We start from the raw sequence: 12497 nt of genomic DNA, 5'->3' as shown, positions 1-12497 counted from the left end.
GTTTAGCCGGTGTGATCATGATAAAGTAAATGGCAGAACGGACTCCTGATGATGATGTAAGCGGTTACATGGGAACAGCTTTTTTTTTTTTTTTTGCCAGATGGAATACCAGCCAACTCTTAATCACTGGAAAGTGGGTTATCTGAGCCTTGCAGTGCTTCAGCCATCTATGCATGTCATGACATGATTTAAATGTAAAAGATGCAATGCATATGATACTCATGAGTCCTAGCTAATATTATTTGCTTCACTTAAATTTCACCCTGCCATGCAAAGGAGATCAGTTTGATGCAGTTTCCTAGTAATCCACAAAATTGTAAGGTTTAACATAGCATTTTGTAGGGACTTACTATAAATTGAGAGATCAACTCTGTGTAAATATATTTGATGTTTTTCTTTATCTGTTCTTGAAGTTCCAGTGTGATTAAACTAAAATAAACATTGTTGTGCAATATGACACATTTTGGTGCAGGAATTGTCCTTTGGCCATTTGATGAAGTTGGGCTTATGCTTCTTGGCTGGTTTGCTGCCTTATCTCTATCTGCCTGCCTCGTCCTACCTAAATCAAGCACGTTGGACCTGGGGAGACCAGACGACTTTTCAAGGATTTTTGACCCACTTTCTCAGGGAAGAATATGGGACATTCAGTCTGGTAAATAGGGTCATTTTCTAAAAGAGAAAAGTCTTCTTGAAGTTATGCAACAGCAAAGCCTTTGCATTCATTTAGGTCAGTGTCCTGTAGGAGAATTGACGTAAAATGTTAACCTTCTAGCACTTTATTCCTGAGCTTGTTTCTTGGGATCGCTAAGGTGGCTTGGAGAGTAGAAAAATAATTTAATCTACCTTCATGCTATTCGGGATACAGTTATTTATTGGAAAATGTACAAGTACATTCAGTTGCAGTCCTGTTACCAGTGTGTATTGGCATGAAGAATAAACAATAGTTAAGAAAGGTTAAAAAGTAAATTTTAAATGACCCTGTCTTAAGTCAAATTACACAGCTTCAGTTGTGTTGGTTTTTAATTGTAAAACTTGGGGGAAATTTCAGCTGTTTAAAAAGTGTCACAAGCAGTTTTCATTCATTCATTTTATTTATAAAAGAATGTACTTCTAATGTATTTCTTAGTATAAATGTTACATAAAATGAAAGGAGTTTTTTGGTTCTTGACCTCTCCCCCAGTCTGAAACATTTTGACTGTGCCCCTCTTCCTGCAAATACAGGAGTTAGTTCATACTTGTCCATGGAGCTTTGGGGCTTGGCCAGGCCCCTTCCATCCTTGCATCAGGTTCTCTGCCTCTGGCAGCAAGAAGAGAGTGGTTGGTTATCATCCCTGCATTCATGCCTCCTTCACAAAAGTAAATAGAGAAGAGTGGGAAACTAATGTCTCATTTGGCAAACTCCATAGGGTCCCAGAACCCAAAGATTCTGTGTAGAAAAGTCCAATGTGCACAGTAGCTTCATCACAGCTTTTTGGTACAAGCTCCATCCTTGCTATAAAGAATACCACTACAACCTTACCGAAGGACAGCGTAGGTGCAGTGTTTCTGGCAAAGGCTGTAATGCTTGACGAATGTAGTTTATTCACCAGAGATCTTGCAGGTAGGAAGATAGAAGCTACCTTCAGAAGGGACTTGGAGGCTTCTTCAGCTTTCCCTCAGATCTACTCTGTCAACAACCATCTTCTGAAAATCAGGCCCCTTTAAGCCATCTCAAGTTGGACACCCAGGAATTGAGCCCCGGTCAACTTACCCCATGGCCTGCTCCTACACCACGGGTTACCTGCATCTGGCAGCTTAGCCTAGCCAAGATAGAATCCTCACCCAGGGTGATACATACTCTGGAAGCCTCCTTCAGGCCTCCCACCCCTTCATAGATGGCAAGAGACTGAACAAGATCCTCTTATTTATGTCAAGTTAGGAATAGCTGCCTTCATCCAGCAGGCCACAACAGTCAAGAACAAGGATATCAGAAAATTCTTGGATGTATCTATGTTTCCGAGAAGGGAACAGTACAACAGGCTGATGAATAAAACTATAATAGTTGTCTAGATTCTGAAACAAACCACAAGTGGGACATCTGTAACTTACTACTTGATACAGCAAGTACCAAATGGGAAGCCTGGTGTAAAACTGAACACAATGATGTGTTTTAAAAAAAAATAAAACACACATTCCACAAAAAAAAGGAAAAAAAAAACCCCCAAAACAGTGTTCCAGCTCTTCTGGGTTTCTTATGTTTCTCACATGATGGCCTAGTTTTGAACTTAAGACCCTCCCACATCTCAGCTCTGCACAATATCAAAACCGCTGGCACATCCAAGTGTCTGGTAGTCACCTGCTTGTTCAAGGCTACTGAAGGATAACGTGTATCCAGCCAAAAAGTCAGGCTTATTTTCCTGACCTGGGGCCAGACCACAGTGTTATGAGTTCTAGATAACACTCCTTTTGAGCTGATAGCATCCTTTTTCCTGTGGTTTCTCTCCGTAAAGATGTGCTCGCTCGTCATAATCATGTTGACAAAAAGATTCTCTAGAACCTCTGCTCTTGGAAAGCATGATCCTTGCTTGATTCCATGATTCCGCAAGGGGTGAGGTCATTCTTCGGGCTCCAGTGTAATTTTTTTTACCAAGATAAACTCTTTCTTCCATAGCTCACAGGAAAGCTTTCTTCCTTCATTTATCCCAAAGTCTCAACACTCAAACGAAAAAGCCTGGTAGATGAAAAAGGAGCTGCTACCATTTATCTAAGTAGAACTAGCCACTTCAGGAGAATGTCATCTTCATTAATTTTTTTTTTCCGTTTCAGTGTATGGGTCTGAAAACATGTAAATCCTCCATAGCTGGGTGGATCAAGTGCTGAATCAATACATATTCAGCTGCATAGAAATTAGTTCTAGAAAGAGATTTAACCCATTCAGCACATTTCCACTGCATCACCCGGAGCAGGAAGGCCATCATCCCCCGCAGAGAAAACCAACAAAGCTACCATGCACTCAACCACTAACACCTTTTATAAAACACTAGAGGCTTGATGTCCAGTCTTCAGCAGCAGCATCCTCCAGCAGGAAATCGTTCCAAGCAGAGATGCCAAAATAAATACTGCTAATTGTAGGGAAGAGGAGAATCTTTTTCCTGTCCTATTTATTTCTTCTTCTGTTAGCTTTTCCTCACTGCTCATGACATCCTGAATATCTCATATTAGGAGGGTGGGGATTGGGGTCTAGAATGGAAAGTCTGTTAGGTGGTTATTTCCTTTTTGGGACTGTTCTCTCCCCGACTACGTACGTAGGCGAGGTAGTTTCTGTTGGTACATCTGCAATAGCCTCTTCTCAGGTCCATGTATGTAGTTAATACAATTGAATAAAGTGCTTTTGTGAAGAGTTTACTCTTCTCTGCTGCTAAGAATCCCGGACTTCTGTGCAGCTTTGTACGGGGTGGCAGGAGGGAAGAAGGGGCATGGCCAAGCCCTCAGCACAGTGGACAAACACAAGCTGCTGCCAGTATTCAGGAAGAGAAGTGCAGCCCAAATATCTCAAATTGGGGGAGGTGTAAGTCCCAGAAAATAGATAATTTAGTAACAAATTTCCCATTTGAGCTGATATTTTTACTGTCTGTGAATGGCTTCTGTGTATTTTAAGACACGGGACAACACCCACGTACGACACAGACTGTCAGGACAGTCACAAAGCAGACCTAGGATGCAGTTAAGATTCTGCTAAGGTGTATAATATGTTTCTGAAAGGGTGGAAGAAACAGTAATGTTGTAGTATTTGAAATGAAGAAAGTTCTTATTGCATGCATGAAATACAGTACAATTTATAACTGGATGTCAAAAGGAATGTAAACTGCTGGAAGATTATATCACAGCAAAACTTCCACTAGAGTTTTGTCTTCAAAAATATAAGATCATCACTATTATTTGTATTATGGTCATGCCCAGAGGCTCCAGTTGGGGCCCCATTGTACTAAGCACTCTGCACCTACACAGTGAAAACACAGGCAGCATTGCAAACAGTGCACAGTCTAAGCATATGTTTTTTCTAACTTTTGTGTCTAGGCCAAATCAGAGACAGGATCCACTATGAGAGAGATGTTGCTGTGAGTAAAAACTTTAACGCACCCCGAAGTTGTGGGGTCATCCCTGTTCCCTCAATTATTCTTTGTAATAATTATTCCTTTCCTAAAGTGCTGAGTTTATGGACTTCATAGCTTGGGCAGGGGATGTCTAGAAAGCATGTGGCCATGTTGGCATGTGTGTCTAGGCCCAGCTTTGGCCCTGGGATGATGCACATGACAGCTGTTGACATTAATTCTCTATTAAATAAAAATACCAAAGGAAGAGGGTGGATGCCTACTCAGTGGGACGCTGGTATTTTTTCCTGCTGCCGAGCAGACGTGGTATATGCTGTGTAAGTCAGAAAGTGCTGTTCCGGAGCAGGAAGGGCTAAATTCCGTTTGCTTCACGCAGTCCAAGTATCTAGACTGGGTGCTGGAGTGCCCTGCAAAGGGAGTAATTTTACCACCAGCCTCTGCAATGGCAGGAGAGCTATTTCTCTGGCAGCTACTTCAGCTTGAGGGCTCCAGTAACCTGTGGTTGCTGCACCCACCCATCCCAGGTAAGAAGAGCTCATCGCTACAATGCGCAAATCACGGTTCCGCCACTCACCAGTCGCCGTCATCAAGAGCAGGGCAGCTAGTTGAGAGCTAGAGCAGGCTTAGCCCAGAGTAGCTTTGGTGTCAGCCAGCCATAAGGAACTGAGCTTTGTTCTGATTTGCCTTCCTCTGTAGTGAGGAGATGGTGGTGTGAGAGGTTAAAGGCACTCTTCTGCATTTTTGAGACGCACCCAGACAAATGGATGGGCACTGCGCTGTATAATGAAATGAATCAGAGAAAGGCAGGAAACGACAGTGTTTCTCCTTTTCTCTCTGTCCCCCGATGGTGGGATGCGTCAACTGAAATGATGTTCGTTCCACTTTTTGAAATACAAAACATCTTGGTTGCAATTTCATACAGCTGTATCACAGCGCAACAGGAATCCATGACACTGTGCTTATGCTGTATTGTCACCGATATTTTGTGCCAACTGTGATTTGGGGGGATGAAATAACCATTGATTTCTCCATAGTTCGCAGGTAACACACATGAAAACAGAACTTTCCTTTACTGTCCCAGCCCTTGCGATTGTGGCATGGCTACGTACAGGAATGCAGTAAGTCAGAGTGAATATGCTCTATTCTGTCTTTGGTTATCAGCTGAATGATAGTTTAGAGTAACATTTTTCAGCACTGTGCCAGTACCGACCATTTTTAATTACAGTGCCCACTTTCAGAGAATCTGCTGCTGCTGTGCCTTAATTAGACAAACTTTACTTGTTGCTGATGACCTAGTGATTCTTCTAAATTAAACTTAGTGTTTAATGTGTAGCTCTGGAATCCTTCCATTGGTGGTGCACTTTGAAAAGAGAGAACTTTTATCTTTAGTAATAAAAGAGAATCATAGGACTGGAAGGGATCTCGAGAGGTCATCTAGTCCAGTCCCCTGCACTCATGGCAGGACTGAGTTTATCTAGAGGCCAATTCATTGTCTTAAATATACATATATTGCTTTTTCAAGATAAGTATTACTTTTCTGTTCTCCTTTTAATCATTTTCAGTGGAATGCTATGTTGTTTCTTTTAGGGCTAAGCAGGAGAAGTCTTCAATGATATGCCTATTTACTGGAATGCTCTGCATTTATTCGTTATTCTTTGCTTGGAGGGCAAATTTGGATATTACAAAACCACTTTTTATGGGCGTGGTAAGTTTTGTGTTATATTAATTTTATAAAGAGGCACCTATCATGTTCAGTGGGCTACCCTTATCTATCTTTATTTCATCAGAGGGTGCAGGTCTAGACAGTGCCACATAAAACTTAGTAAGAAATACAAATAAGTAGTGTACTTTCTTATAAAATGTGTGAAATATGAAGAGGTGGTTGTCTAGAAATGTATGTTTGAAGCGAGGTGACCTGTATTTAAATAAAAAGTCCCTGTTTCTTGTTCCTCTTCCTTAATCTCTGTCTGCCCTTTATCTGTGAGCACCTCCAAGCAGAGACTATCCTGTCTGGGAACTTGGAAAGTGCTGAGCCCACTGTGAGCTCTGCCACATACAAATAAATAATAACGACATGCCTGTCAGCTGGGTCCAATCTCGCTGTGTTTTGAGCCATAGGTGGAACGATTTTGGATGCAGAGCAATGCAGTGGTTGCTGTTCTAGCGGGACTAGGACTGGCCTCTCTTGTCTCCGTCGGAAATACAGTGCTTGAGAACAACCGTGTGCTGCAGTGCGTGGAGTGGCTTTCCGCCGCTGCTCTTGTTACTAGTCAAATTTATGCCAATTACAGGTAACAAATACCCCAGAAATACTTCTTGACGGGACCTCGTGGCCCTGTTACTGCATGCATCTCGGATTTGTAGTGGCCCTAACCATACTGCTCAATTCTCAAATGCTTATCAAACTTTAAAAGGCCAATTTTTGGCAATGGGGTGGAGGAATTGGGGTGATTCCTTGGATGGGCTCAGAGGGCGTACAAAGGCAGTAAAAGGCCTGGGGGCTGTTTTCTTTGCTGGCTTTGGGGAAGGAAGGTCGCAGGTCAAAGGCCACATCCAGAGATGGGTTTGGAGACAGTGCTGTCCAGGGCCTTTTTGGCAGTGTCTTGAAGACCTTCTGACATGCAAGTGCTGTTTTGCCTCCTACTCATCCTAGAGAAGCACCATTCTGTCCTGCAGGCCCTCTCCCCAGCACCCAAGTCCCTCCAACCACCTCCTCAGCTGGTGTAAATCTGCCCCTCTCCAGCTGACTTTATATTCCCATGCTGAGATTCTCAATACACTGAGGTATTTTTTAAAGCGAGAAAAATGGTTTTTAATTGACACTATCAGACATTTCATTGTACTGGCACTTGCAGCTAAAACTAATAAACGCTGGTATGGGTTATATGGTTATGTGACCTTGAGCAAGTCACTTCAACTTTTGTGTCTCATTTTCCCCATCTGTAAAATGGGGATTGTGATAGTCATAAAAGGCTTTGAGATCTATGGGTGAAAAATACTATTGAATAGCTATCCGGTATCATTTATATTTCTGACTGCCCATCAAATAAAATTGTTTAAAGCCCCCGTCAATGTCTATTCTAAGATGTTTATATTTTGATCTCTTCTGTTAAGCATTTGTGACCAAAGCCGCAATTACGTTGTCGATAAATTTGCAAGGAACCTTTTGTCCTCCATGCCACCTGATGCAATAATCTTGCTCAGAGGAGACCTACCAGGGAATTCTCTTCGTTACCTTCATTATTGTGAGGGAATGAGGCCTGATGTCACATTAGTGGATCAGGAGGTAGGTAAATACATAGGAGGCAATCCAAAACTTTGTCATAGAAAACAAATGCAGGTTCAGCTTTTCACTTTTTCCTTATGTTTCATTTTTCTGATTTATAACGTTGTTTTATAAATAGTCTCCTGCCGTTCAGGGTCTAGTTGAAGTTTCCAAGTTCTGAGACTTGAAGCGACTGGGCTTGACTCAGAAAACGTGTTCAAACCATGAGGGCCCATTTTCTCTGTTGCAAGGTTGTGCCTCCAGCACTCCTCCAGAGTGGCACGAAGTTTCGCTTGAACTTTATCGCTCGTGCTTTTGGCTTAGAGTGGAGCATGTATGCCAACAAGAGGGTACCACAATAGCCAGTGGGTGTGAGGAAGAAGTGAAGAAGAATATGGCACATCTGTAAATGTAAAAGAAAAGTGTTTTTTCACCTGTCAATATGGAGATACCGGTATCAGTGTGTGTGTTTATGCAATGGCCCATGAGGTTTCCACATGGTTAGCCATGTGACTTTAATTTAATTAAAAAGATACATTTTCTCAAGGTAACAAGCTGTCCAGTGTGAGGTTTCCCCTTGGGACTAGCTGCAAGTAACTTTCAAACATTGATCAGGGCTTGCACAGTTTGTAGAGGAATGACAGAAAGGACCCCAAAGAAAGTAGCCACAATCCACGACCATGGGTCACTTACTTTTGTGACAAGAGTTTGGGGCTATTCTGATGAGGCAGGTGAAGTGCTCAATGAGATGTTCTCAAATGCAGATTCTTGAGAGCAGCCATGGCAATTGGCCCTCTCACAGAGGGGTTCTGACCCAGCACCCGCAATGGAGCTCTGCCATTGAATGGGAAGCTTCATCGTTTATTGCAAAAGATTGCTTCCTCCTTTCCCCGACGCTTGTGCCCAATCTGTCTTCCCTGGTGTGAGATTGTACCTCTTGCCGCATGCCTCTTTTGCCATTCCTGCCCCCTCCAGCCCCCCTTCTTCCACCTACCAGTTTCCCAGGAGGAGAGCTCTCAGAAGGACATCATCATACCCCTTCCTTGAAGAGAAGAGGAAGAGCTCAGTCAGAGGCAGATGCAGTGATGGGACACTGATCAGTGCTTCTACCTCCGGTGCTCTCTTCTCAGCACCACAGACAACAGGAGGTGGAGGGGGAATAGGCTGCCCAAGTAATCGATAACTGAAAATATTCGGATGTCACTTACAGCCAATATTTGTGCTGTTTGGGAAGTTACTGGACCTGAAGCCTCTTGTGACTGGCCAGCAAAGAGAGAGACTCCCGTGGGTGCAGAAAGGCACCTGGAAAATGTTAAAAGGGGGAGCAAGTCTGTCAGCTGTCCCCACAAGGCATTGCAAGAAGGGAGCAGGTCCCTGGCCCCCACCCCAAGCAAGATGCTGACCATAGTATGCCAGTGATGGGGTTTGGCATTTTGTACAATGTTGCGGCTCTTTTCCTGCACTCTGTGTCCTTTGCTGTCTTGTGAGTGAGATTTTCCAGGCTCCTAGTTGTACAGTTTTTATACAGCTGCCTTAACGAGTCCTTTTATGATTATATCTGTGGTATGTTTGCAGGGTTTATTTCATTCCCCTTGTAGCCCTAGAAGCAGGAAAGAATTATTTAACATGGAAAAGGAGATCGCTTATTTCACTTTGTCACAAATGAGCACTGAAACCTTGAATGTGTAAAATGATCTATTTTGCAAGGTTTTTTGATTTGCCTGCAAAACCAAAATACGCTGCCTAATGTTTAACCAAACTTTAGCCTCTTCGCACATCTCTAGTCAGTGGATACATTTACACATGCAGAGAGGTTTTTCGCTTGAGCCAAATTTTTTTTTTTAATCTGTGCAAACTTACATTTTTTTGTGTATGTGCGGGTGGGGAATTTTGTCTTAAAGTTTAGATCATTTTAATATTTTCTTTATCTTTTGTGGTAGATGATGACTTATGAGTGGTATTTACCAAAGATGTCTAAGCATTTGCCAGGCATCTCTTTTCCTGGGAGGCGGTGGAATCCTGTGGAAGGAATATTACCCGACGGAGCGCTCACGTTTAATCTCCATCATTTTCTCAAAGTAAATAAACAGTAAGCATTTCTTTCCTAAAACCTTTAAGCTTTTTTCCTAAAATTGTTTACATAGCAGCAGCTATTACATTCCAAAAGACCACTTGTCTACACTGACTTCCCCCACTGATTTAATTGAATGTCTAGGCCGAAGTAACACTGTCCAGCTATAACCTTTATTGTTCAGGAGGAAAAATAAAAGGTGATTAATAAAGACTGCTCATAAGATCTTGGCACAATTCAGTTAAAAAAAAGCAAAGCTCCTACATACTTGAAATCACCACGGGTGGAGAGAAAACTGTTGTCGTTTCCCCTTCATGACACTGCAGCCATCTTAGTAGTATAGAATGAAGGTACTCCAGGAATAAACATTGTACAAAAATAGCCTAGTAAGAGCAAAGAAAGGATTAAACACTCACATGAATAAGAATAGCATCCACATTTTGACTAGCCAGGAGAAACATGGCAAGGGCTTCAAGGCATAAGACAATTGTCAGGTGTGGTCAGGAAGAAATGTGTTTCCATTCCATGGTGTGATGGTTCCCAGTTGGCCATGTGCACTGGAGGGGTCTCCTTACCTCACTCTGAAGCATCCAGTATTAGCCATTCCAGAGGTGCAATATTGGATGGAACATTAGACTAATCCACAAAAACTCCCCTTCTAAAGTTAAATGGCCTTGATGGGCGTGTAACACAGCAGTGGTTTCGATATTCAAAGCCCAGCAAGTCAAATGCTGTGCACACCACAGCACTGTGCTAATAACAGTGTGCACCTAATGAATAAAGATTGTGACACACATAGGGGTGACCGTTGTATAAGGATAGGCAATATAGTGCTGAATGTGCAATTGCCAGGTCTCCTAGCTGCAGTTCTCGAGGACAGAGCTGTGTGGTCTGGACACAGGACCGGGACCCGGAACTCCTGAGTTCTGATTTCAGTCCTGACAAAGGCTACGTCTGCAATTCTGAGCAAGTCAGTTAATGCTGTTTCATAACACCAAAGTTCTAATAGTTTTGTTCTGCATTAATTGATAGGGATAGAAAGCCTTGCCTAAGATATTGGTCTGGTAATTTTCCCTTTTTTAATATTGTAAGTAAGTATTTTAACAGTTGACCTCTGGAAAAAACTGTTTCTGCGTGTGTGTGTCTGCATCTGTGTGTTTTCAGACTTAGATACTCTCCTTTCAGCCTGACTGGGTCAGCTGTAGAGCTCACAGACTGCAAGATAACTTCCAGTTTACTATCTGGTGCCCAGTGGTAGGGGTGCTAGAAATACCTTAATAGATTCAATGGAATGGAAGGAGGGGAGGTGGATTACGCAGCACTGGCAGGTACACCTACACGCAGCTGCATGGGGAGAAGGCGGAGTCATTGCCTACGCTTTGGCATAGAAAGGGTTACATTCACTCTGCCCTGGGCAGCCCCTTCCCTGAGTGCGCCCTCTGTTGCCGCAACCTCAGCAGACAGTGTGTGTGTGTGTTGGGCTCCCTTCTGCCCCACATCAGTTCTTCTAGGGGGGATGTTGTTCCTGTAGACTCCTCCCTCCTTCGTTAGCCCCCCAGGAACACCTGAGGAGGAGACAGGCCAAGGTATTGCTCCACTGAGTGGAAGTCCTGCAGCTACTGCAGCCTGTCTCTCTATGTACTAGTGTACACCTGCCCGACCCCCACCTGGAAACTGAATAAGGAGCCCCCTCCACCAACACAAGCCAGGGGAACAGGGGTTCCCCCCTCCTCGCTCTCGCACACACCTGTTAGTCGAGTCCTGCCCATTTCAAGACTGTCCGGGAGACCCATCCCTGCAACTGATCACCCAGCCCACCACCGGCAGGGCCCGTTCTCCCACCTGCCCAGCCTGGAGGTCAGCAGATGACCTGTTTGTCACTGCGGCTGCCAACAGGAGCCTCAGGACAAAACCATCTGCCGCTGGCGCCATGGCTGCTGCAGATGCGAATGGCTGCCAGGCAGGGGAGCCATTATCTGCTGGGATGTTGCAACAGTCCCCCCTCCTTGTCAGTCCCAAGTAGCACATACTCACTGAACTTCTTTCAGATCTTCAGATCTTCTCCCGGTTCATTGCCTGCGCCTTATCCCAGATGCCGTGCTTTGTACTGGGCGACGCTCGGGAGGAGCTGTTTTCCGCTGTAGTGGTGAGCGATGCAGTGAACGCTGGAAGCGTTTACAAATAACGGAGTCTCTCTGTTTGTTGACAGTAAGGAAGCATTTGCCTGCATAGGACTTAACGAAGGGGACTCAACTTGGAGAAAAAGCCATTCACTTTGGCCATGGGGTTCCTGTGACAAATTGGTTTCTTCAGGAACGGTTTTTAACCCAGGAGAGTGGATACATCTTACAAGGAACATCTATAACTGGACTGAAGACTATGGAAGGTATGAAGCGCGACTGTTGCAAATCTTATTTGTCTGTCTTGGCCTCGTAAATCATGAGGACTCTGTGCTGTGTCTTCCTGTTTAATTAGTCTTCTGCCACCAGCATAAACAGTGGGGGAGCTGTGTGCTGCAATGTTAATTCTCGTAGCTGTTCACCTTCAGAGAGGCTCAAACACTGATGCTGTCACAAGTGAAAATGGGTGTAGAGGTGTCATCACAGTCTTCCTCCACCATGGTGAGTGTGGCATCACTCCCCAGGATGGATAGTGTCTGTAGGAGAGAGGCTTGGGAATGGGCTAGTGAGGATCTTTAGGACTGGTGGGGTATTTCATAACTATAGATTTGTTGGCACGTCAAGTCGAAATTATGGGGCAGCCACACAGCTGGGTAGGGGCTCTTATAAAGAGCCATCTCACTCCTTTTCCGGTTGTAGTCAGTGCTGTGATCCCTTGTCTTCAAGAGCACAAAGGCCCCTAGTCACTGGAGCACTTAAATGCATGTCCTTAAGTCCATCTCTATTCAGTGGATCACTTAAGCACATGTTTGAATCCCAGTGAAGTCAATGGCATTTAAACATACGCTTAAGTGCTGTGCTGAATTGCAACTTCTGTTCCCCAATTTAATAATAAAATAATTGTGTTTTTTTTTAAAGTGTAAGATTATAATCTCCATAGTTCCTGCTTA

General features: G+C 43.7%; 1 protein-coding gene across 5 annotated transcripts in view; it reads left to right on the top strand.

Moving 5' to 3' along the window:
* The window catches only part of TMEM260 (transmembrane protein 260), an 87048-nt gene that overhangs the window by 31983 nt on the left and 42568 nt on the right, over positions 1-12497 (top strand). For 4 of the 5 annotated variants that reach the window (XR_012159604.2, XM_073350020.2, XM_073350022.1 and 1 more), the window contains 8 exons: positions 473-652; positions 4057-4097; positions 5126-5209; positions 5679-5796; positions 6210-6382; positions 7206-7377; positions 9297-9445; positions 11637-11813. Coding sequence is in view for 4 of the 5 variants with exons in the window: in XM_073350020.2 (XP_073206121.2) it covers positions 473-652; positions 4057-4097; positions 5126-5209; positions 5679-5796; positions 6210-6382; positions 7206-7377; positions 9297-9445; positions 11637-11813 (1094 nt within the window). In the remaining variant the exon portion in view is untranslated. The remainder of the gene's footprint in view (positions 1-472; positions 653-4056; positions 4098-5125; positions 5210-5678; positions 5797-6209; positions 6383-7205; positions 7378-9296; positions 9446-11636; positions 11814-12497) is intronic. The other variant, XM_073350023.2, reaches the window with a different exon arrangement.

This window comes from Lepidochelys kempii, chromosome 6, assembly GCF_965140285.1.
Source record: "Lepidochelys kempii isolate rLepKem1 chromosome 6, rLepKem1.hap1, whole genome shotgun sequence".
NCBI classification, from domain to species: Eukaryota; Metazoa; Chordata; order Testudines; family Cheloniidae; genus Lepidochelys; species Lepidochelys kempii.
The sequence above is the reverse complement of the archived record's forward strand: the minus strand, read 5'-3'. Positions and strand labels throughout refer to the sequence as shown.